At 36.4% G+C, this 25847-nt stretch overlaps 1 protein-coding gene across 2 annotated transcripts in view; it reads left to right on the top strand.

The window, feature by feature from the left end:
• UHRF2 (ubiquitin like with PHD and ring finger domains 2) overlaps window positions 1-25847 on the top strand; it is an 81633-nt gene that overhangs the window by 47954 nt on the left and 7832 nt on the right. For both annotated transcript variants that reach the window (XM_071425061.1, XM_071425060.1), the window contains exons 5-10: window positions 562-671; window positions 9535-9721; window positions 12623-12746; window positions 13154-13261; window positions 16157-16261; window positions 24097-24203. In XM_071425061.1, coding sequence (XP_071281162.1) covers window positions 562-671; window positions 9535-9721; window positions 12623-12746; window positions 13154-13261; window positions 16157-16261; window positions 24097-24203 — 741 coding nt within the window. The remainder of the gene's footprint in view (window positions 1-561; window positions 672-9534; window positions 9722-12622; window positions 12747-13153; window positions 13262-16156; window positions 16262-24096; window positions 24204-25847) is intronic.

Raw genomic sequence — 25847 nt, 5'->3', positions numbered from 1 at the left:
CTGAAACCTGACATAGCAGTACTATTTATAATTCAATACAGTATTGTATGTGGCTTTCCAGAGTTGAGAAACAGTTAAAAGTCATAGAAGGAGATTTGAAATTTTCTGCTGCTTTTCTTGCTCTATAGGTTCCAACTATTTTTCTGTCTTTCAGGTCACATTTCTGGTTTGTTTTTAGTACTATACTTTTATAATAATGTTTGAGATGCTGTATTCCAGAAGATATGGTTTTGCTGGTCTGTTGTGTTCAGCCAATAAAAACATTTTGAGGTTTTAGAAGGAAATTAAGCCATGTTGGATTACTGTCAATAAAGACATACTGAAGTGCCAGACAATCTGAGGATAATGGAGTAGTCTTTTCTTTAAGCGAGCCCTAAATATGTGTTTTATTTTTTTCTTAGAAGTTACCGTGATAGACTGATTTTTGTAGTGAATTGAAATAAAGTATCCTATCAGGGATAAAAAAAGGCTTCTTTATCTTATTGCTTAGGATTCAAAAAGTACAGAATCTAGGTCTGAGGAACTAAGTTGAATGTATTTTTTATTCTTTTTGTTTTTCAGAGGTCCAGAAGACACAATAAATGATTGTAAAATCCTTTTTATAGAGGAAATGTACAAGATTGAAAAGCCAGGAGCCTATCCATTGACATTTGGGGATGGAGATTTCAAAAGTATGCACTTTTTAAATTACTTGAATATAAGTACAAATTGAGTGATGTTTCTTCAGAAAATATCAGCATGCAGAGGTAGTAGTAATAATTGGTTTGTGTTTAAGAAAGTAATTGCATTGAAAAGTTTTTAGATTTCTGTTCTGAAAAGTATAGTTATTGTAAGATGGCTGTATTACTTTATATATTCAGAAACTAGTAACAGCTTAATGCTATCAGTCATAAATGGTGAAAAAAGGAAGCAGTTGGTAATGCTCTAAATGAACAGTGACGAATGGATTTGCAGTCTCATTTAAGTTCCTAGAGAGATGTTCAGGCCACCAAAACTGCTGTTGCAATTGACATGTAATTTAAGCTTTTAATAAATTATGAAATGCTAGAAATAGAATTAGTTGGTAGTGATACACTTTAACTCTGTCATTCTGTCAAGACAAAAAAAAAATGTAAGGAACTTTGCACTAAAGCTGCTTGTAGCATTAAAAAAAGGGGATAATTCATGTTTGGATTAGTTGACCCTGCATGACCTTCTAGAAAAGTTACTATGCCAGACCTCCTTACAACCACAATAAGGAGCTAGTGGCAGTTTATCTAAAAAGTAATGTGACATTTTATCCTAAGTTTGAAAATAGATTAAAATTATGAGTGCTAAGTGTTTGTGACAGCAACACTGAATATTGAACTGCAGGTCTACAAGTAGGTATTATATATAATTACATATTACATTCCTGACTCAATGCAATTTTTCAGAACCTTTGTAGGTGGCTCTGAGTGCACAACAATGAGTCTGATTAATGTTTATTTGTTGTCTAAAAAAAAAAACCCACTGTTTTTCAGAGGAGCAAATACCATTCTCTGTGGTATTCCTAAAAGTAAAAATGTCAATTTCTCAACTCATTATTCATTTTCATTATTTGAGAATTACTTCCCTTAGATTACTAAAAAAAGAAAATTATCGACTCTGTTTTATTTTTTCTTGGTCACATTAAAAGATTTTTGAAATATCTTAAAGCATGTTTTGATTTAAAAAGATTACAGTGTGAGAAAATTGAAAATCAAGAAATACTGGTTTGTGTTTACATACTGTTTATTTTGCAAGTATGCAACATTTTAAATGGCATAAAAAATTATTGCAGTTCATTTAGTTCTTCCCTGCAGCTACTGTGTAATGAATTAACTTTTAAAATTATGTGTCAAGGAAATGAGTGATTACTGTATTGCTGACTATACAAAATTCTCTACAATGGTGCTATTTGATCCCCAATGAGTATTTACTTATCATAGAATCACTTAGATGGCAAAAGACCCTTAAGGCCATTAAGTCCACCACTAAACCATGTCCCTAAGTGCCTCATCTGCGTGTTTTTTGAACACTTCCAGGGGTGGTAATTCCATCACTTCTCTCGGCAACATCTTCCAGTGCTTGACCATTCTTTCTGTGAAGCAGGTTTCCTAATAACCAATCTAAATCTTCCCTAGCCCAGCTTCAGGCCATTTCCTTTTGACTGACCCTCACCTGGCTACAAACTCAGGTAGTTGCAGAGAGCAGTAAGGTCTCAGGCCAGCTGAGCCTTCTTTTCTCCAGGGTAAACAACCCCAGCTCCCTGAGCTGCTCCTCACAGGACGTGTGCTCCAGGGCCTTCATGAGCTTCACTGGCCTACTCTGGGCACACTTCAACACCTCAGTGTCCTTCTTGGAATGAGGGAACCAAAGCTGAACACAGGATTTGAGGGGTGCCTCACCAGTCTATACTTCATTCACTGATTGCCACTCCAATTGTTTCAGAGACAATACCTTCATTGTCTATTACAGCTTCTTCCCTCCAATGTTGATAGTTGTTTCTTTATTTGTAACCTCTTTGCATAAACTACCCAAATATTGACATCTGTGTAGAGATTTGCACCTCTGTGTATGTTTTATTTCATTTTGTTCCTGGTCCTAATCTTATTAATTTCAGTATATTGTTTATAATCGTCATAAATAAATATAATTTATAAATATAATATTTTAAAGTGTACTAATGAAAAATAAATTGATGTGGGAATTCAGCCTTATTTCTTGAACTGCTCTTTTTCCTGAAGACAACACTCACCATACAACCCTGTTCATGTGATTCTGGTTTTCTAGCCAGGTCAGCTGTTTTGCCTCTGTTCAGGTATGCACAGTGCACATCAGTTGAGCTGTATGCTATCACCACCAGTGTAGCCTTTCCTTCTGGACTGTACTTACAATCCCATTTGTGCTGTGTATTAAAAAATGTTAAATATATATACACCTATCTATAAACACACATCTCCCTTAGCTTATGTACTATGGAGAGATGCAGAATTTTATTACTTTTATTATTATTATTTAAATGTAATATTATTATTTTATTTTATTTTATTTTAATTTCAGATTAAATTAAAATAATTATTTGGCCTTAAATATTCTATGAGATTGTTGTAAGCACAAGCAGCAAATGCACTGATTATATTTTTGTCCATGTTAAGCTACTCTCCATGCCCATATCAAAAGATAGAATGCCTACTATGGAAATAATCTTTATCAGATAAACAGTGTAGAAGCTCTTATTTCTTGAGCATGGTCACATAATAATTAGGTTTTGTATGTGTAAAGTGATGTTAATATACATTTAGCAATTACAATTAAAAATAAAGTAGTCATATTCTAATTAATTAAAGGAAGTAAAATTCTATGACTGAGAAAAGGAGGAAGGCTAAGCCTTTTAGAAAATTATATTAGAAATAAAAAATCTAAGAAGCAACATATTTACAAATATATTACAAATATTTAAATGCAACATGCAAATAACCCCTAGATATCAATATCTATTACTTCCATCAGAATCCAAAGTTGTGCTAACTCCTTCTACAAAAAAAGTTAATATGAAATTATTTATGCAACTAAACTCTGCATTCTTGGTTGAGGTGAACAGACCTGTCTTCACGTGACCAATAGTGCAGCTATAGTTAGTGCATATGACTTATAACATGGTTAAAACAGAAATGTGAAAAATTAGTCATATCATGAAAATGACAGTTTGTAGTTTGTCTGTATATTGAAGAAAGTAGAGAACTTCACCTATTGTTTTACTGAACTAAAATATGTAGGTATTTTTTGCTCTTTTACTATTAAAAAAAAAATTACTAACCTTTTACCTAAGAAACTGATTTTGTAACTGAAACCAGTTCATTACATAGGCCTAAACAATGTGTGGTGCTCAGAGCTGCAGAAAAATATGCCATTTCATGTTGTCTATTATTAGCTAGATGAAATAGACTATAGTGTTTCCATAGGGAATGCTCAGTCATGACTTATAAAATTTTTCAAAGGAGTTAACAGTCATCTGGGATTTCTTAGCCTGACTTGGTGTTTCCACCTTGCACAGACTGTGAGTTTATTCTAGCTATGCTGGAAAACCATCAGATTTGTTCATCAGCACACATAAAATTTGTCTTTCTCTTCTAATGAACCTTTGGAGAGAAGTCTGAAATTAATAGATTACCTCCATTTGGAAAGCATGATGTCTTCTAGGCTATACTTTACTAGAAACAATATTCTAATAGATTTTGGAGGCTTTCTTAGACGTGTATATTTAAGTGTACTTTTGCCTTTAAGACTTTGAAAATAGTCACTGCTGGTGGCTTTACATGTTTATTTCTCAGGTTTTTGAGTCAGTAAATCTTACTAAACCTTCTATCTGCAGCTGGTAATCTTCCCTCCTCAGTGATTCTTTTATATTTTTCAATTATAAAGTTTTTTATCTTAAAAACAATTATTCAAACAGCATTGTTTTAGCACTTCTTATCATGGAATGTTTTTAGTTGGAAGGGACCTTTAAAGATATTTTAGTCCAACACCCCTGCCATGGGCAGGGGTATTTTTCATTAAATCAGATTGCTCATTCAGCCCCATTCAACCTGACTTTGAAAGGCTCCAGGGGTGGGGCATCCATACCTTCTCAGGGTAACCTGTGCCAGTGTCTCATCACCCTTACAATAAAAGAAATGTCTTCCTTGTATCCAGTCTAAATCACATTTCTTTCAATTTAAAATTCCTCCTAGTTTTCATTATTGTTGCTCCCTTTCATTACTGATCTTTGTAAATAATCTTTCCCTATCTTTCTGATAAACTTCGTTTAAGTATTGAAAGGCCACACAAAGGTATCCCTAATGCCTTCTCTTGCTCAGGCTGAACAAATCCATCTCTCTGAGCCTTTCTTTACAGAAGACATGCTCTAGCCCTCTGATCATTTTCATGGCCCTCCTCTGGACCTGTCCTAACAGTGGTTGGAAGGAGTATTCAGGGCCCTACAGCCTGTCAGCCTGACCTCAGTGCTGGGGAATGTCATGGAGCAGATCATCCAGAGTGTCCTCACACTGTGCAGGACAGCCAGGGGGTCAGGCCCAGCCAGCAGGGGTTTGTGAAAGGCAAGTTCAGCTTGACCAACCTGATCTCCTCCTAGACAGTGACTCACCCAGTGGTTGAGCAAAAGGCTGTGGCTGTAGTCCAGTCTACCTGGACTTTAGTAAAGCTTTTGATACTGTTTCCCCCAGCATTCTACTGGAAAAACTCTCCTCATGGCTCAGACAGGCACCCTGTTCACAGGGTAAAACCTGGCTGTATGGCTGGGCCCAGAGATTAGTGGGGCATGGAGATACATCCAGCTGGTGGCCAGTGACCAGTGGTGCTCCCCAGGGCTCAGTACTGGGGCCAGTTCTGTTTTATGTTCTTTATGGATGATCTAGATGAGGAGATTGAGTGCACCCTCAGTTTGCAGATGACACCAAGCTGGGTGGGAGTGCTGATCTGCTGCAGGGCAGGAAGGCTCTGCAGAGGGATCTGGACAGGCTGGACCATGGGCCAAGGCCAGTGGTGTGAGGTTCAACAAGGCCCAGTGCTGGGTCCTGCCCTTGGGTCACAGCAAGCCCAGGCAGTGCCACAGGCTGGGGCAGAGTGGCTGCAAAGCTGCCACAGGAAAAGGCCCTGGGGGTGCTGGTGACAGCAGCTGAACAGGAGCCAGCAGTGCCCAGGTGGCCAAGAAGGCCAATGGCATCCTGGCCTGTGCCAGCAATGGTGTGGCCAGCAGGAGCAGGGCAGGGATTGGCCCCTGTACTCAGCACTGGGGAAGCCACACTTGAATCCTTTGTTCACTTCACCCCTCACTCCAAGAAGGACACTGAGGTTCTGAAGCAAGTCATACCATGTGCCTGAGAGTATTGATTAGATATTAGGAAAATTTTCTTGATTGAAGGGGTTGTTAAGCATTAGACCAAGTTCTCTAATCATCATCATGGTGACATCACCATCCCTGGTAGTGTTCTAAAGGTGAATGGAGATGGCACTTGAGGACATGGTTTACTGCTGAACATGATGGTGATGCTAGGTTGGTAGTTAGACTTGATGATCTTAAAGGTATTTTCAAACTTTAATGATTCTTTGATCCTGTGATGAACTGAACCGCTCAGTTTGGTGTCATCTACAACATTGTTGAGGGTGTACTCAATTCCAGTGGGTATGTCATTAATGTGGATAGAAAACAATAGTGTTGTCAGTATGACCTTTGAAGAACACCGCTCCTTAATGGTTTTCAGTTTTATGTTGAACCATTGGATATGGACCATTCACTCTTTGAATGTGGCTGTCCAATTAAGTCCTTATCCATTTAATATTTCATTAATCAAACCCATCTCTCTTCAGTTTAGCAGGAAGAATGTAAGGCAGCTATAAAGCTAGAGAGTGTCACAAAGGAGGGCCACAAAGAAGGGAAGGGCCTTGAATTGAAGCCTTGTAAGGACAACAGCTGAGGTTGCCTGGTTGTTTAGCCTGGAGAAGAAGAGACTGAGGACAGTCATCACAGTCTACAACTTCCTCATGAGGGGAAGACGAGGGGCAGACACCAATGTCTTCTCTGTGTGACCAGTGACAGGAGCTGAGGGAATAGCCTAAAACTGTGTCAGGGGAGGATTAGGTTTGGATGTCAGGAAAAGGTTCTTCACCCAGAGGGTACATGGACACTTGAACAGGCTTCTCAGGGAAATGGTCACATCACTGAGCCTGGCAGGGATTCAAGGAGCTTCTGGACAGTGTTCTCATTTACAGAGGGATTTTTGGGATGTCCTCTGCAGAGCCAAGAATTGGATGTGAGTGATTCTTGTGGATCCCTGCCCCCTCATGATATTCTATAAATCTATGATTTTTTATTAAGAATATTGTGAGGGTCCAAATCAAAGGCCTTACAGACAGGTAAATGACATCTATAGTTCTCCTTTGACAATTGAGGCATTCTTTCCATGGTGGAGGGCCACTGTGCCAATCAGGTACTATTTGCCTTTGGTGAAGCCATTTTGGCAGTCTTTAACCAGTCCTCTGTCTTCCACATCTTGACATGTCTTCCAGAAGTCTCTGCTCTGTGATCTTACTGGGCACTGAGATGAGGCTGACTAGTTAGTAATTCCTGGGTGAAGCTTTTAAAAAAAAGGTTCTTTAAAAAAGCTTTTTTAAAAGCTTTCCTGGTTTTTACTGTTTTTTAAAAAGGTTGAAATAGCTTTTTCTCCAGTCACTAAGATCTTACCCTGACTGCCGTGAATTTTCAGATATGATGTGACTGCTGTGATTTTTTATATATGATGAAGAGTGGCTTAACAACTACATTAAACAATTCTCTCAGGACCCTGGGATGCATCTCCTTGGGTCCCATGGTCTCGTCTATGTTCAGGTTCTCAGATGATCTTGAACCTGATCTGCTCTTACACCAGGAGTGACTTCAATTCCCCAGCTCCTGTCTTGTGGGCACTTGACAGATGTGGGAAGAGTGATTACTAATGAAAACTGAGGCAAACAAAATTGCTGCATACCTCAACCTTCTCCATGTCAATTGTGATTAGTTCTGTCCCACTTTGGGGTACAGAGCAGAGGAGGGGGTTGTGTGTGTATGTTTTCTTTAATCTTCCATTTCTTACCAATGTGCCTATAGAAGCCATCTTTACTATTCTTTGTATCCCTTGCCAAATTCAGCTCCAGCTATACCGTAGCTTTTCTAATTTCTTAATTATCCCTCCACAACCAGACAGCACTTCTCTTTTCTTCCCAGGATGCCGTCCCTGATTCCATGTCCAGTGCTTTTCCTTCTTGTATTTCACTTTGTCCAGGAAGTCTTTACTGAGCTATGCTGGTCCCCTGCCTTCCCTGCCTGAATGCTCAGTGGTGGAAATGGAGAGATCTCGGGCTCTAAGAAAGATGTCCTTAAAGATCTGACAGTTCTGTTCTGCTCCCTTTTCCCTAAGTGCAGTTTTCCAGAGGGTCCCATCCCATTGTTTCACTTCCTAAAATAACTAAAAGTTCAGGCTTCTAAAGTTCAGAGTAGTGACTTTAACCTTTCTTTGGCCCAAAATCCCGAGATCATGAATTCCACCAGGGCATGACCACTTGAGCCCAGGCTGCCACTGATCCTGACCTCTCCAGTTAGTTAATCTGTGTCAGTAAGTAGCAGGTGCAGTAGCACTTCTCTGTCACCTGGGGTAAGAAATTATCCTTGATGCTGTCCAGGAGTCTCCTGAACTGCTTGCATCTTGCCGAGCTGCTTTTCCAGCAGATGTCAGGGACTGTCCTGACAAGTCCCTGCAGCTGGATCAGAACCTGCCAGAATGATGCTTCATGCAGGTGAAGTAGGAAAGTTTTGTCACCAGGGTTTCCCTCAATTGAGTGATGGGTAATAAACACAAACCATGAGATTTTATATATTGGCTTGGCTTCTGATTTTCAACCACAAGCTCTTGATCTGTTCATCACTGTTTTTCAAGGATGAGTTTGTGCAATCAAGTCCTTGGAGAAGGCAAATTGCCTGCCCCCCCCCCCCCCCCCGGTTCCTTGCCTGTCCCTTCTGAACAGTTTGTAGTTGTTAATTGGAATGCTCCAGTCATGTGATTTGTCTCACCAAATTTCAGCATTTGTGATTAGATCATAGCTTTCCATTTGCACAGTCACTTCCAATTCTTCTGATGCACCCATGCTACATATGCTAATGTACAGGCATTTCAGCTGGTCTATCAACTGTGTAAGCATTTTAGATCAAAAACCTCTAGTTCTTTTGAGGCATTTCACAAGTGTTCCCCTGTCAGTTTTTAATTCATCAGCAGCCCCTGACTCTTCTTTTTTAATCAAAACTCCATCCCCTTCCCACTCTAAGTCTACTTGGTTCTGCCCTTGAAGAAAAAAGTACTGTTCAAGGTCCTCCAGAAAGACTGCAGATACAGCACAATGCTTTGCATTCCAGTCCTCCTTTCTTAATAAACTTTCAGTTTGGAGTTTCTCTCCACAGAGGTTTACACTGATAACCTACAACTGCATGGATCAATTTCTCTGTAAAGTCTATTCACTTGGGAGGGCATGCTCTTCTTCAGTAGAAAGGGGCTTGGATTTCTGCAAATTCTTTAGTCATTAATTTCCTTCTCAGTATACTTAGGAAAAACATTAAAGCATCCAGAACTCCTCTGGATACATCAATGATCCACCTCATATTTCTATTCAAGAATAAACTCCTGAAAGAAATATTTATTTTTATTGCTTATTTTATCCAAGCTAACTTACAAGGAACTGATAAGCTGTACAGCTTCAAAAGACAGTTAAGCTTCATCTTTAGGGAGAATGTGCAGGTACATCTTGGGAGCAGGAGATTAGTCATGTTTTTTATGTCTTGTTTATACAGCAGAAGAAATCTTATTAAGCCTATATAAACACCTCATTGTAAGAAAAAAAAGCATTTTCAAGAGACCAGTGTTCATGTTCAGAAATAATGATTCCTTTAGATAGAGTAATTCACTTTGCAGAGATACATGGCATTTGACATTTCTTTGTTTTTGACAGGAAAAAGTGGCCCTGAATGCAAGCACTGTAGGGCTGATCCAGATAAGGAGTGCCGGTTTTGTTCGTGTTTCTTGTGTGGTGGCAAACAGGATGCTCACATGCAACTCCTGTGTGATGAATGTAATATGGCTTATCATATATACTGCCTGAACCCTCCTTTAAGCAAGATACCAGAAGATGAAGACTGGTAAATATGCAAGGATGATTTACTTACCTATATTGACATTCCATACATGGTACCTTTTTGATATTTGCACCTCATGAAAGAAAATACTGAAGATGTTTTTAAATCCTGAGGTGTTTCCATCCATCTACTTAATATAAGATTTATGTTTTCTTTAAGATAATTCTTTTAAATCATTCACAATGGATTAGTAGTAAGCTTTAAGGCCATTACAAGATTTCAAGACTGGTATGTTCATTTTATTCATTATGGTCATTATGATCTTCTGGGATATTACCTGATCTGATTGTATTTATCAACAGTTGTTGTTCCTCAGCCTTTTCATTTTTTAAAAGCTTCACTGCTTGAGCAATTCTTTTATGCTCATGCTTCTCTGTCCCTTCATCCTCTGTCCCTGCTGCTGCCCCTGTGCTCTACTACATTCATTTTTCATGCTATGGAAGGACCACCACATTGCTACTCTTCATTTCTTACGTAATTAGTCTTATGTCTTTATTAGCTGTCTACAATTTACACTGTTCATATTTATCACCTGCCTATGATTTATTTGAGATGTTAATCCTTTATAAATGAGTAATAAATAGAACTTTATTCTAATAAAGTTTTCCATAGACTTCATTAAATGTCTAAGATGTCTATTCCATTACATGGAATCTCTTTGAACCTTGTGATTATATTTTTTGCAAAAATCTATGTAAATCTTTTGGAAGTTTTAACATTCTCTGGAAATTAATAACTCAATCTCTTACACCTTATTGGCTTCCATAATGTTTATTTATAATGCCTGATGGTCTGCCTGTTTTCTGGGGCAACTATCCTCACAGGAAAGAATTTCTTACTAAAATCTAAACTAGGTAAAAGGTGCCTGAACCTTTCCTCCAGACTGAACCGCTCCAGCTCTCTCAGCCTGTCTTCATAGCAGAGGTGCTCCAGCACTCTGGTCAATTTGGTGGCCCTTCTCTGGGCTCTTGGCAGCAGGTCCATATCTTTCTTGTGTTGGGTGCCCCAGAGCCAGATGCAGCACTGCAGGTGGGATCTCACAAGACAGAGTAGAGGGGTGGAATCATCTCCCTTGCCTGCTGCCCACCCTGATTTGGATGCAGCCCAGGATGAGGGTTGGCTTTCTGGGCTGTGAGTGCCCATGGCTGGATCCTGGTGAGCCTTTTGATCACAAACACCTTCTCCTCTCCAGAGCTAGTCATGGTCCATTCTCCAAATTATGAATTTCCAGTAGTTCAATTCGTATAATTAAAATTCATTGGAAAATGGCTGTCAAGCTTTTTAGCTTGTTTTTGTTTACTGTGCAACTAAGAATAGGAGCCTTAAGATTTATATATCTAAGTAGATAGCTGCATCTGTGAATGAAGGCACAGGGTGGTAGAGGTACAATTGTGGACCTGGCTTATGTGAGCTAGTTTAGAGATGCTTAGTGTCACCAGCCCTGTACTGTCTTAACGTTTGTCATTATGTAGAAGTACATTTGCACTGGGCAGAGCAGCATCTCCTACCAAAGAAGTTTGTGCCCTCCCTTCTTCCTGCATACTAGCAAAGAATCATGGTTGTCTGATTCTTAATTTAGGAGCAGTTTGCTTTAGAATTGGGAATACTTCAATTTTGTGTTTTTAGAGTGTAAAATCTGGCAAACTCTATTCAGGGGTTAAGTCTTCAATTTGGGAAAGCATAAGTTTATCTTGTGGAGGTGAAGTCTATATGTGAAACAGTATTTAATACTCCCTATGAGATTCAGTTTAAAAGATATTAAGGTAATATTGTTATACTATCAAGAAACATGGAATTCACCATGTGACTTCACCTGGTTAATTCACTTTGTGAATTTGCATTATGTCATATTTGTTCTTTTAATTGGTCTTACATGCTTTTTCTTTAGGCAGTTGTAATACCTATCAAAGTAATGGTATCATAATTTCAGCATCTTATATTATTATTTTTTAATCTACATGGCTTCATTGCTTTCATGGTCAAGCACCTTTATTGAGATAGTGAAATCTATTCCTGTGGACCTTAATCATTAATTCTTCTATTCATATCCACATAAAAAACTTAATAAATCCAAACCAGTAGTAGTAGTAGTAGTAGTAGTAGTAGTTTTTGTTTCCTGAATGAATTTATCAATGTTAATGTAGATCAGGCTTCCTCTTCTAATTGTGTGTGGACCAAATCCAGCCTATGGGAGCCAGAAAAAAGGACATGTCTGTATTGTTACTCCTGGACTGGGATAAGAATGTTGCTGGAAACAGCAGAATGACCACTGTTCTGCTTTTCTCTCTCTGCTGTGGTTAGTGTATACTAATATCTCTGCTTTCCTACCAGAATGGATTTGTGTTAGTGTGAGTGAGCCCCAACATTATATTCCAAATGGCTTCAGTGTTGTGGAGAAGTGAGTGTGTGTTGGTGTGTTTCTATATACATTATGTGATACCTTGGCTCTGTTTGACATTCAGCAATCTGCAGTGAAATTTCTTGCACAACCAGCAAAAATAAGAGTAGACTGGGCAGGACACAGAAACAGACCATGAGTACTGGTTAGCAGCATATTTTAACCTCAGCTATCTTCTCCTTTACATGATGTAAATGAAGGAGGACTAAATGAAGAGACATTACAGGAGCCATGGGCACCTCTCATATATCATGTGAGAAAAAATAGTTCTATGTTTTGCAACTAGCACTCTAAAGATACTGAAAGCCCTTTTTTTAAAAAGTTGAAAGTATTTGTTCATGTTAAGTTAATTTTTTAAGCTGTAGACTTCAGCTTCTTAAACCTGGTATATGCTTGCTAGCTTGAAACATTCAGTCAAAATAACCAAATAGACACTATTTTGGCTACCAGAAATGTATTGCCATTATTCTGAAGTTAATTGAGAATTTACTAAAACCTTTTTTTAGGTATTGTCCTTCCTGCAAAAATGATTCTAATGAAGTTGTAAAGGCTGGAGAAAAGCTCAAACAGAGTAAAAAGAAAGCAAAGATGCCATCTGCCAGTACTGAAAGCCAGAGAGACTGGGGAAAGGTAGAGTGTGTTTTAGAAATAGCTGTTACTCTGATTGTTCATGTATGTGCTACATCTATAATTTTGCTTACATATGCACTACACAAAATTCAGTACTGGGTTGCACAAACAACAAGACAATGTTTAATCCTGCCTGCTGTCTACTGGCAGTTGAAGCAGTGGAAGGATTATTAAGGTGACTAGAGGTAAAAACAACAACAAAAAAAAAAAAAAGAAAACCCCTAACTCCCCTCCCAAACCCATAACCACATATTACTTATTTAACATTCCTTTTAACAATTGTTAACATATTTTGAAACACGTGTTTGTTATAATAGACAGATTTCATGATCTCTGCATTGAATTTAAAAATATTCTTCAATATTGCAATTCATTTGTCTGATTACTTTTGTCTGATGTATTTTTAGGGCATGGCCTGTGTTGGTCGCACTAAAGAATGCACTATTGTTCCTTCAAATCATTATGGACCTATACCTGGTGTTCCTGTTGGGACAACCTGGAAATTCAGAGTTCAGGTATGTTGTTTCAGTATTAGCTGTAGTTGAAGGAAGTAGGAATAATAATGAATGGGTTGGGCACTAAAATAAATTCCAATTGACAATTGCCATTTTCACCAGGACTAAGTAACGTAAATACATTATGATTCCAATACCGGAAGTGAATATTGAAGGTTGAACTATACTGATTTTATCATACAACTTTTTAATACATCTTTTTACATACAACTTAGTAAAAAGTCTGTTGGAATTATGATAAACATATTTCACATGTTAAAATCTTAAGTCAGATATTTAATGAATAGAGTTAAATAATTTCTGAAGAGTTTTCTTCACATTAACTGATTATCCCATGAATGGGGTGTAGACTGCAGATTTTGAGAACATTATGTGTTATCACTGTGAATTGACTGTAGGTCAAATTGGTTTTGGTCATATGTAATGGATGTCCAAATCTTCTTTTAGGCTGATGAACAGCTTAAGCCTGTGCAAGTCTGTAGTGCTACTGAAATTCACTATCTTTCATTTTTTCATTGTTGTTTCTAGTCATGAAACTACATACTTCTTTGTTTTCTAAATCAGTTAGTTCTTTGTCTCTTGCATGTGTAAATGATTGGAACTGAATGTTTTCTGTCGTATTTGGAAGAATAAAACCAAGGGGTTTTAAACTGCTTGAGGAGGGGCAAGCCAAAAATCAAGTACCTCTTCTGATTTGTGTCATGAACTTTTCATCACTTGCTTTCTTTTTGTTGGGTGCCAGATTATGTAAAGTCTAATAAGTAAGAGAGCTTTCTAAAATCACTTGGGTAAACTCAAAGTAGCAAAATCAATTTTTATTTTCACTGCTTCAATAGTAATTGGAATTACTAGTTTACCTTTTTTTTATGAATTCTGTTGGTAAGACAAAAGCTAATGCTTTTCAAGTATTTCTAGTACTGGTAGGAAAAACCAACAGAATTAGAGTGCTGCTTTCATCAGAAAATCCATCAAAAATATTTCATTTATATCTAGTATATATATGTGTATATATGTGTGCATATATATATATATATATACTAAACATCAAAAGACAATTACCATTTATGCATAATTAATTTATTTTGAGTACAAATTAAACACCTTGTCATTAAAAAAAATTGAAATTCTTTCTACGTAAAAAGTTAAATTACACTTTTGTTTCTTATATGAACTATTTTTTTAATGACAAAATGAGATTGTCTCAGCAAATCTGTGAGAATTTAGTGACTGTATGAAAATTTAAAGACTTCTTTATTTCTGATTTGCATAGTTTTTTTATTACACAAACTCTCTTTTTCCCTAGAAGGAAATTGACTAAACAATACTTCTGGAGAGAGCATCTGAAGAGCATTTTTGGCATGAATTATTTATCAGTGTTCATCCTTGGGGTTAATCACCTACCAGAAACCTAAATTTAATTGATGAAACCTGAAAATGAAAAGAAGGGAGGGAGGAATGAATTAAAGAATGCTTGATACAACAGGAAAGAGGAATGCAGTAATGGGAACTTTTTATTCAGCATACTCATAAATGGTCTGGAAAAATTGGCAAAGAGCTGATAAAGTTAAGTGAAAGTGCTAAGTTGTGGATAGCAAACATGGGCCAGAGAAGAGTTCTAAGTGTGTAATTTGTAATTGGCTTTCAGCTACTTATACTTCTTGTTATTTAGCAAAGAGATATTCTAATAGCTAAGTTTGAAAAATATGTCATTTTAATACTGATCACAAAAATAAATCAAATACTAAATTATCATGAAATGAAGAGTCAGGAAAATAAAGTACCTTATTATGAAAAGCAACCAGGAAGTATTGTGCAAGGAAGTATTATTGTGTCTTTGCATGGTCTTCATACTGTGTACAGCTCTTATCTGATGTTTAAAAGTGCACTTTTGACTAGCTGGATCTTTGATGTATTGTGTTACGAAATTTCAAGACTATAACAGAAGAATATAGACTCCCATGAAAGTTGCTTAGAACTGTAGGTTGGGAAAAGGAGATAGGAGTGCAAGAAGCAGAACAAGAAAAAGATGAAAAATCAAGGTCTGGAAGAAGATATGAAGGTAGAAAGTAGTGTGATTGGTTTTATGCTGGAAGCCTTCATTCTACCAACACTATTTTTATCACAACATACTAAGAAAATGCATAATTTAATATATAATCTCATTTTATTTGTAAAGGTTGTTTGTGGGGCTTTTCTATTAATCAGTAGTTTGAAACCATTATTAAATAAATTTTTGTGGGAGAGATGCTCCAGCAGACTCTAATGATGTTGCCAGATTAGGCTACAGCTGCAGCTTTCAGGTGGTCAAGCTTCAGATAACTTGAACCTTTATTACCATAGAGTTATCCTGGTTGGAGAACTAGTCTATGATCCATTGGTGTTGCAATGGCTTCTTCCGTTTTCTTGGGCAGACTGATAATATTCCTCTCCACTGGTTACATTTTCATTGTGTTACCTTACAAGTCCCTGACAAAATGATCTTTACACTGGGATCTTCCTAGGTTAAAAATTGTAAAATGCTTCCAAACTGGTAAATCTCCTTCTCCTTTGAATTGTTCTAAATGACTGTGCAAGTGGAGTGTACCACTGAGTACAATCTTATGTAGTGCTTATGGAAAAAATCTTGGAGAGTTTCCCCAAAGAAGAAAGAGTCCATTACCTCTTCCAGTGTCACCACTGTCCTACATTGTCTGCGGTTTTCTGGGTGCTCTTACTTTTAGCTTTTCTTCCTGAAGAAACAGTGGAATTCTCACCTTTAATAGCAGTCTTGCATTAACTGTTGACACAAAAATGTCTGTACAATATTTTGAGCAGAAAATTGATTGTTGAAAGTGGTTGTAGGTGGCTGGGTCTTTTAAAAAAATTGCTATAAACTGGCATTTTTTCTGTTTCCAGGTGAGTGAAGCAGGTGTTCACAGGCCCCATGTTGGTGGAATCCATGGACGCAGTAATGACGGAGCTTATTCACTCGTACTAGCTGGGGGATTTGAAGATGAAGTGGTATGTCATTCATGCAAGCAATGGTCTTGCTGTTCTAATGCATCAAATGTCTGTACATATAGAGTTGTATTTGGTGTTTAATCTAAAACTAATGTTTAGGCAGATATGACTGTGGAAAAAAATATCTACCCCTGATAAATTAAGTAGTTCTTAGTGTTTTGGAGAAAAAATTCTTACCAAATCTTAAAGAATGCTTATGCTCAGATCTACATGAAAGCAAAATGTCAGTTAATGGGTTTGACATTGTTTAGGGTAGCTACATTTCAGTATACTTTTGGAGTCTGAATTGAGTGTGATATAAAATCTGATAGTGCATGTGTGCAAATAATGTATGTTCTGCTTTTGTCACAATTTAATTACATAATTTAATTACATTCTAAACAGTATTTCTAATTACGTGATAAATTTAATTTAATGAAGCAAGACTAAAAGATATCTGTTAATTGATACTATGAAGTTCTGAAGTTTCTTGGCTCCTGCTAATAAGCACTTTCAGAACTTCTTAGCTCCCTCAGATTCTTTCTCGAATCTTGATCCATAAAGGTGCTGGAAAAAATTCTACTTTGGTGTTAACATTTAAGTAGAGCAACAAAAGCAGTTATGCTGCTAAATAGAAGAGTAAATGCTTTCAATTTTCATCTTGTGGTGCTGTCCAACATTTATTTATGAAGAGATTACAGTTTTTTCAATTAAATAATATTTACACAAGGTACCTCCCTTCCTGCAGTTCCAATCCATCAGGTGGAATTTTGAATCTTGGATGAGGTGAAGGATAATGCAGTAAGCAACCTGTTTTTTTTTTAAATGCCCATAGCTGTCAACCACAAAGAAAAGGGCACTGAAGAAAAACAAAAGCATATGAATGAAATAGCATCAGAACATAGTATATTCTATGCCAACAGCATCTACGAGGTGCTGCTGCTGCTGCTGCTGCAGAGTATTGCTTTCTGAAGGAATGTGTGTCTCTATTTGAACAAGTGGCATAAGGAGGTACTTGGAGTTTGGATATGGTGTCCTTAGTGTCTATCCCAGCCCAGACTCTCAGACCCTAAGAACACTGTTTCACAGGAGTTGTATCTGCTATGCTGGGATGCTGCAGACTCCTCTTTATATTCTTTTCGGTGATACTGATGTCCCCTTATTTCTGAGGTGGTAATTATTGAATTCAAAATATTTGGTAAATTTAATTGGATCCTTTGCATGCCTTTTCAATTCACCTAAGTGGTGTTGTGACTATGTGGTTTTGTAGACACCTAAGCAATGTCATAGTCTGAAAGACATAAATACTTTTGAAAAGGCATAGTAGAAGAGAAAGGTTGCAGACAATACTCTAAAACCACTTTTTTTCTCTTTTCTAAACTAATAATACAAGGGGGTTTTTTTTCAGTTACATTATTGAGGTTAGTTTTTCTTCTTTCGTGTGGCAGGTTTGTCTTCCAATTACTTTCATTTTCCCTGGTTTTTTTGAAAAAGACTGAGATTAAACTCCTGTAAGAACATGCACAGAAGAATTAACTCCTGTAATTAAAAGTGTCCTAAGTACAGTATCTAATTAATTTGAGATGTGAAATTTGAGATTTATTTATTTGAAATAAAATATACACACAAAAACCTCTGCTCACATCTATTCATTTTATTGTATGAGTACCAAAAAAGAGAGGTGACTCTTAATTGAATTTCAGTCGTGCAACAAAGATGCTTGTGTGTAAACTTTTATAAAATTGAGAAATAAATTCATTTTGGAGGTGTATTACACTGTTAATAAACTTTATGTAGTATTTAGGCAGACTGATAATGTGTGCCATCTTAATGCACTTCCTATTGCTTTAAATCAACAAAGCCACTCTGGGGTAAAGTAATTACAATATATAGTGCAGGAAACTGAGTTAATTGTCTAGCTTTCAGATCACGACATTTATATGCCATGCCTGTAGAAACTTATAATCCTAGAGACCCAGAATTTTTTCCAGTTTTACTGAAGTTCGGATGTTCTGGATGTATTGGAGTGCTCATTAATAACAAGTTTTATCAGTTCTGTCAGATCTACCCTCAAGATTGAGAACAGGTATAGTCATAGCTTATAAAATGAGCATTGGGTGAAATTGTTTTGTACATGACGTTTTATCTTCATTTCTAACTACATGCACATAAAATATTTGCACATTAATCTCTCTCCTGAAAATGGGTAACTTTGAATTCTAGTGACAAGTTACATGGCTTACTTATAGTTAGCTATTATTTTGAATATGTTAATGTTGCTAATCTCTTTGATAGTATTCCTTTGATAGTAATCATAATTGGAGCACTACCTGAAGAAATTGAGAAGTCGTTTAGTAATTTATACTCTAAGAACAGATTAACATTTACACACTAGATACTGGAAATTTGCACTGATTGTGCAATCACAGTGTTCGTGATCAATGTATTCTGATTTGTCTGTTCATCAGATCAAGCAACTGAAGAAGGTTAACTTTTGTTTTGCAAACTTGCCCTCTTATTTTGTGTCATTGTTTTTATGTATCAAGTTGAAACTGCTTTTTATTGTCAAAAGTCTCAGGATTCATATTTCTGCTGGGTTGAGGTAGTGTTGTAAAGATGGTAAATTAATTGTGTGGTGTGCTCTAGTTTAATCCAAACAAAAATTGTTTCTTCTCTAAGTGTTGTTTTGCATAGGATCATATGGGAGATCTCTGAACTGAGATTTGGGATCTCTTGGAGAATAGTACCTGATGTGAGCAGTCACATCTTCTTGTAAAAGATTCTGAGACTACAGAAGATAATGACTGTAATGACTCAAAAGGGACCCCAGGCAATATACTCATTGTTTAGGTTTGTTGATATTTTATACCAAACCCATTCACTGCCTAGAATGTACCATTCATAATCCACTTAATGAAATGAATGTCTAATATGAAATGCATGTCTTTTAGATTTTAAATGTGTTGCTTTAACTAGAATTATAGTAGGCTTATTAAATTAGTCATACAGATTGCAGGATTTTTTTCCCTCAAAAAACAAATGGATTTTGGATCTTCAGCTGATAGCCAAACATAACTGTAATTTAAAAATGCTGTCTCTAAAAGCTGTTATATCTCCTAAGTAAACTCCCTCTACAGGAAAGTGTCTTTGACCTGAAAAGACTGTCTTTGGCGAACCTGGTTCCGAGTCAGAACGGAGTTTTAGTGGAACAAAAGATAATGACACTTGGAAGCCTGAATTGTTTACCTATTAATGTTCAGTTTAAAAGCCTGGTAATCCACCATTTTTGGACACTGCATGGAAAGGAGTAAGAAAAACCTCAGAAAGGAATTTACATACAGTAGTTAACTCAGACTTTGATATTTTAAAATGTTGCCCTACTTCCATCATCAGTTAGCCACCTTCTGCTGTTTCCTGCTTTGAAGCTGTCTTTCTTTCTGTTCAGACATTTAGTGAACACTAAAATGGTGAAATGTTTTCTTTGTGGTGGAATGTGCTGTGAAACTGCCAGGTTCTTGCTATCAGGGGCAATTGTGGGGAAGACTCAGCAAGAGCAATTATGATGTATTCAGGCTCTGCACTTAACGCAAGGGATTCTTATTGATTTACAAATGAAATTTGTACTTTAGCCCTTCCTTTTCAATTGGCACCTTTTACTGCAGTGTTAAACCATGAAATTACCAAAAATAAATCACAAAATGGGCACATAGGCCAATTCTGTCAGCACTTTATGGGTATAGAGCTTAATGAAGATGAATGATGACATGATTCAGTTTCAGATATCCCTACTACTAGGGAAAGAAAATGCTCTCAAATGTAATTGCTTGATAGTTAATAATTGACTTGGATTTAAAAACCTCATTTAAAGAGGCTTAGTGCACTTTTATTTTACTTTATCATATAATCAAACTCACCTTATATTCATTACACTTTACTGAGGTCAAACTGATAAGGAATTGATGAATTGATGATATTTGGGAATTTCTTGTACCAAGAAAGCCAATAAACATTTTTTGTTGTTCAAACTGAAGGTTGGAACTCATCTAGAAAAACTGATTGTATTTGTAATAGCCTATTACTGATAAATACAATTTTTGCATTATCTGTTGGAACCAAACTTTGAAATCTGAGCATAAAAGCTCAGATTTAACAGAGATGTTAAGGGAGAGAGAAAATAATTGAGAGCACTCTAGAGATAGTTAATATTCTAGTAACTTTAAGTAGCTAATGTCCCTGTCAGATGGTGCATACAAGTAATCCACAGAAGTAATGCGGTCAAATGATTCAATGGAATTCAAAATCTTACTTTCTTCATTCTACATTATTTCTCTGTTAGACTTACAACTGATTATATAACAATGTTGAACAGTGGAGTATGATTTAATACAACAGACTGATTGCTTGTACTGGCTGTCTGAGCCTGACTGGCTTGTAGTACTAGAGCGTCAGGCTTGTCTTCCACTCACGTGCCTCAGTATGAGATGCTGGGTCAGTGCTACTGTGGCTGAAGTTCACTTGCTCTATAATGTCATCAAACTTTACAAACAGGACGGTTAAGAAATAACTATGGACACAACATAAGAAAAAGGGACATACAGGAGGTATTAAGAGAAGACACAGTAGCAAAGTACTTAATAGCTGTTGAAAGACAGTTTTGGTGCAAGGAAGTGGAATTAAGCTGTGGAAAACAGAAGAGAAGTGGCAGAATTATGTATTTTAATGTAAGAAAATGGGAAGAATGTAGGAAGAAGGGAAGGGAAAAGATATGACTGTTTTGATGGGCTCTTTGACAGCTATTTTTTTGTTCAATGAGAACATATAGACATAAATAACTCCTTTTGCCATATGTTTTCTTTAACTGTTGACCCATTGTCTTCAGTTCTGCTTTTTGATCCTCTTCAGACAAAAATAGCTTTACCAATCTCTTACTGGCTCTCAGTTAAAAGTTGTTGTAGGTGATTGGGAGATCCTGTATTATCTATAGATAGAACTCAAAGCTGTTGAGAGATTGTTTTGATGAGTCATTACTCTCTAATAGTCCCAAATAATAAGCTGTGAATATTCCTGTAATACTTCACTTTAAAAGTAAAACACCATAAGCCAAATGAAAGGAGGTACTGTAGGTGTCGAAGTATGTCTCTGGAGTACCAGTGTCCCTATTTCACTCCTGCTTGTCATAGGCACATTCATATCCACATTTTATAGGCACATTTAATCCACACTTTAGATACTGGGTCTGTGCATCACTTACTTTTGCCATTTTTGATTTTCATTCTCTACAAGCACTTATATTTTCATTCTCTACAAGCACTCAGTTCTTCTGAGCTTTCTTCCTCTCTTGTTTGAGAGTTGTTGCTATATTAGTGGTTCAAATGTCCTCCAATTTCTCTTCATCCAGCCCAGATCAATGGCAAGATCTCTGACATTTTCCTTCAATTCTAGAAACTGTCTTTATTGCCTGAAATCCTTTTTTGTTTTTTTTTTTTCCCTAATATATCTGATATGAAAAAAAGGAGTATAGTTTAGCTAGACAATAATACATAAGGCAGCAGTGACTCTTCCTTACATTGGAGGATGTTGAAAGATCCTTGTACCTTGACCTGTAACATTTATGCTACATAATTGTTCCTCCATTTTCCTTCCTATAGAGAAGAAAATGTAACCCATGAAGTGTGGGATATGCTCAGGAGGTGAGCATGTATGCATAGACCTTCTATCCACAGTATCTCTTCAAGCACAATGTTTTCAGTTTGCCTGTGGTTAGACTACCACTAGAGAACCGCTTAGTCTTTCTTTGAAGATGCTGGAAGTTTGTTGGGTTTAGGCCATTTACATTTAACCCATTTTCCATAGAAGTATGTGCAAGCAGGAATACTGCTGCATTTCTGCATTGTCTCTTGAAGTTTTTTTGGCTAAAATCTCTAGCAATTTTTCCTTGATTTATGTTTTTCTGTTACACCAAAAAATAAGTCTATTGCATACTTTCTTCTCATGAAGACTTATCAACAACCTAGTAGCTGATAAACAAAAGTTTGTCAGGAACCTGTCCTGTTTTATAAATAATTTTCCCCATCTTGCTTTCATATGAACTGTTTCTGTCTTTCATATATTTTTTCCGCATGCTTATATATATGTTATATCAGTATTTATCTCAAAATTATGTTTTAAGTAGAGGGAAAAGAAATCACCTTCTGGTTTGTTTAGTTCTGCTTGTATATCAAAAACTGCCTTAACAGTCCTCCCACCCTGCCACATCATGAAGATTGAAGATGTCCATGTTTCTTTCGTTGTTACAAAACCCAGGCCATGCTGGATTCATGACATTCCAAGATATGTTTTCCCATTTTTCTGAACTTGTCACAGGCTTCTTATTCATTGTCAAAATGCAATTTGCTTGAATGATTGTGATACATGAACCAAATCCATCCTTTTTTATATTATTATCAGGATCATCCTTGTGTGATTTGTGCGTTGTGTTTGCCTTGACAATCACAGAAAAATGAAACATACTCTGTGATTAATTCCAATCCTGTGATATTTTATTTTCTACAATTTATTTTACATCCTTTCTTAGGAAATGGTTCTTGTCTGGTTGGTCTTTTCAAGTTGTCTCATATACTGTCTTTAATAGAACTACATTCTGTTTCTGTTGGTTTTAAAGATTTATTCAGTAGACTAAGTAGCCTGTTTTAAGAAAGCATATACCAGAATTTATACATGACTTTGCTAGGTTTTGAGTATACTTTTAACTTCATAGCACTTGTATTTTATTATGTACAGATAACTGCAGCTGAATTTCTGCTAGGTTTTCCCTACACAAAATAAAATGAACCTAATTTCTATAATTTATCTATGGCCTTGTTCAACCAGTGTTTCTCTTTCTAACCTTCTCTTTTTCTGCTGTTGTCAGTCATGAAATATGTGTAACAGTCTTGCACTGGATCCTAAATAATGTCAGACTTTTAATAGTGGTAAGAAATTGACTGAATTTTATTACTGCATAGATGTTCAGAATTTTGCTATTAAAATACATTTAAACATTGTTTTTTGTATTAAATTGCTATATGCTTTATACCAAATATACATCTCCAAAGAAGTAACATATTAATTATAGATGTAGTCTATATATTTATGTATTTCTGGAAATACATTCATTTCTCAGGAGTAATATGAAATTCTAGGACAAACTTTGTACAGAAAATAGAAATACAGCCTTTTCTTGAGAGTATTTAGATTCTGACAGTTTTCATAGCTCATGGTAAAAGATTTTATCAACCTTCCTTCAATTTCATGAAAATTCTATATCAGAACTATAGTACAGAATTATTTTAGCTTACAAAATATGAATCTAAATTATTTTAAACTCTTACTGAGTCAGAAGAGCTGGGATTACTATTTCATTAAAGCACCTGCTTTGTACATAAGGCAGCACTCTATGTACTTACTAGCCCTGAGCTCCTTGCACAAGCTGAAGTTACTGCCATGATCCATCCAAGGTAATTATTCTGTACTTTACAAACATGATACTCTTGTAAACACAATGAAAGCTCAAGAGCAAGTAGAATATGTTCCTCAGATTTTTTTTCTCAAAGTAGCTTTATAAAAAATGCCAAAGTAGCATTTTTTAATACAGGCATTTTTTTAATCAGAATTTTTTGGTGAAGTGGTTACATCTAGACCAGGACTTTTGTGCTGGTGCAGCTGCTGTAAATGAAATTGAAAACATGTCTTTCATGCCCTTGACTACAGTTTTTCTCTGAGTAAATAGAACAAATGAAGTTGCTTTTTTTTTTTTTTCTTTTAATTGAGTTACTTTACTTTAGACCGTTAAACCAAAGGATAATCTTCTTGCACAGGATCGAGGAGATGAGTTCACTTACACTGGGAGTGGAGGTAGAGATCTTTCTGGCAATAAAAGAATCGGAGAACATTCATTTGATCAGACATTAACACACATGAATAGGTAAGTTTTGAAAATAAAATTTAAAGGTATTCCAATACAAAGAGTTGGGTTGTACGGCTTTAATTTAAAACTAACATTTTGCTGTATTTTTTCTCTTCTGTACATGCTGGGTCATAAACAGCAATGCCTTTTAAGGGCTTGTTTTATGCTTTAAGGGCTTTTTAATGCTTGTTTTATCAAGCATTATGATTTGTTGCTTTAAAGGAATCACTCACCTCAGTGAAATACATTGCTTGCAGCTTGCAGTCATGCCTCTGGTTGAAATTGTTCTATAGTCACACTGAGAGGACTCTGTTTTAATTAAACAAGAAGTTAGTCAAAACTCTTGAGCAGAAGTTTTCTGATTCTGGATGTTTCTTTTTTTAAGTTTCTTCTCTTGTGGGTAAATCAGATATAAATTTAAGGAGAAAGAAAGCATGTTCCTTTTCCCATGATAAAAGAAATATTTTCTATTTTGCTAGCCCTTTCTTTCATATAAAAAGCAAGGAATTAGGGTGCAGCTTTATCGAAACAGGTACTTGAAAGAGAACATATATCCAGAGGAAGAATTAGACATCTGCCTGAAGTGTTTTTCCATCCTCCAAAAGCTGGCCTGAACAAAGAGTACTCCATCCTTTTCTGTTACACAACTGACCTCTGAATGCCTGTGAGATGCTGAGAGTCACTGAGAACTTTTGTTTGCCAGGGCCGCCTTTAGATATGTTCTGCTGCTCTCAGACAGGCTGGAGAGGGATTTTTTTCAAGCTGTCTAGAGAAGAAAGAGGAAAAGCCTGAATTGGCTCCCTTGAGAAAGGGGGGAGGAGGGGACACGTGATGTGAAAATGAACAAGATCAAGGAGGGAAGAAAGATGGAAGTAGGTTTAAGCAATAGCTTTACAAGCATATTTAGTGAATAGAACAAAGTTGTTTTGGGACACAGAATTAAAGCCGGACCCTTTAATGTCAGTATCTCTCTCCTCTCAGGAAATGAAAATTCCACAGGCAAAACTACTTAGCTATGAAGGCACTAGTGCATATGGAGTAACAATGTGCTGCTCTCATTTTCTAAGCTTGATACAAGTTTTCAAGCACTTTGATACAGAAGATTATGATGATTCTATGTAGTTGAATCTGTATGGGTTTTGCTTGTCCAGAGAGTTTTACAAGTTTTGTTTTTATATGGAAAAAATTTTTAATGTTGGCATAGTATCCCTGTCTCTTACTGTTCTCTACAATGTGGGTTCCATACTTGCACCATGTCTGTTTATAACCCATATTATTTCTTCTGTTTTGAGATCCATCATTTGTGTTGTGGCTGACACACACGTTTTGAAGGGTTTTCAATCCCTTCAAGTCAGGCTGTGGTAGTAGAAATACTGTTTCTTATAGCAGCTTGGTCATACTCTCTTGCTCCAGGTTTCTAGAAAAGGGTCTCTATGGGTAAATTAAAGCTTTTAATTAAAGCTAATTAAAGGTCTAATTGGCTACTATGATTCTTAGTTCTTCTCTGAGGTATTTTATGTATCATGGGAGAGAGGTATGGTATTTAGAGCTTTTTTGAACGGTTATTATGTACTTTTTGCTCCGTATGTTTTTCATCATATTCATTACTTTTGTGTGCACAGTTAAAGAGCCTTAAAATCTGTTGATCAGGAATAGCAGCAC

The sequence above is a fragment of the Agelaius tricolor genome, unplaced genomic scaffold (assembly GCF_023055355.1).
Source record: "Agelaius tricolor isolate 1412-34295 unplaced genomic scaffold, bAgeTri1.0.p SCAF_4, whole genome shotgun sequence".
Lineage (NCBI taxonomy): Eukaryota > Metazoa > Chordata > Aves > Passeriformes > Icteridae > Agelaius > Agelaius tricolor.
The sequence above is the reverse complement of the archived record's forward strand: the minus strand, read 5'-3'. Positions and strand labels throughout refer to the sequence as shown.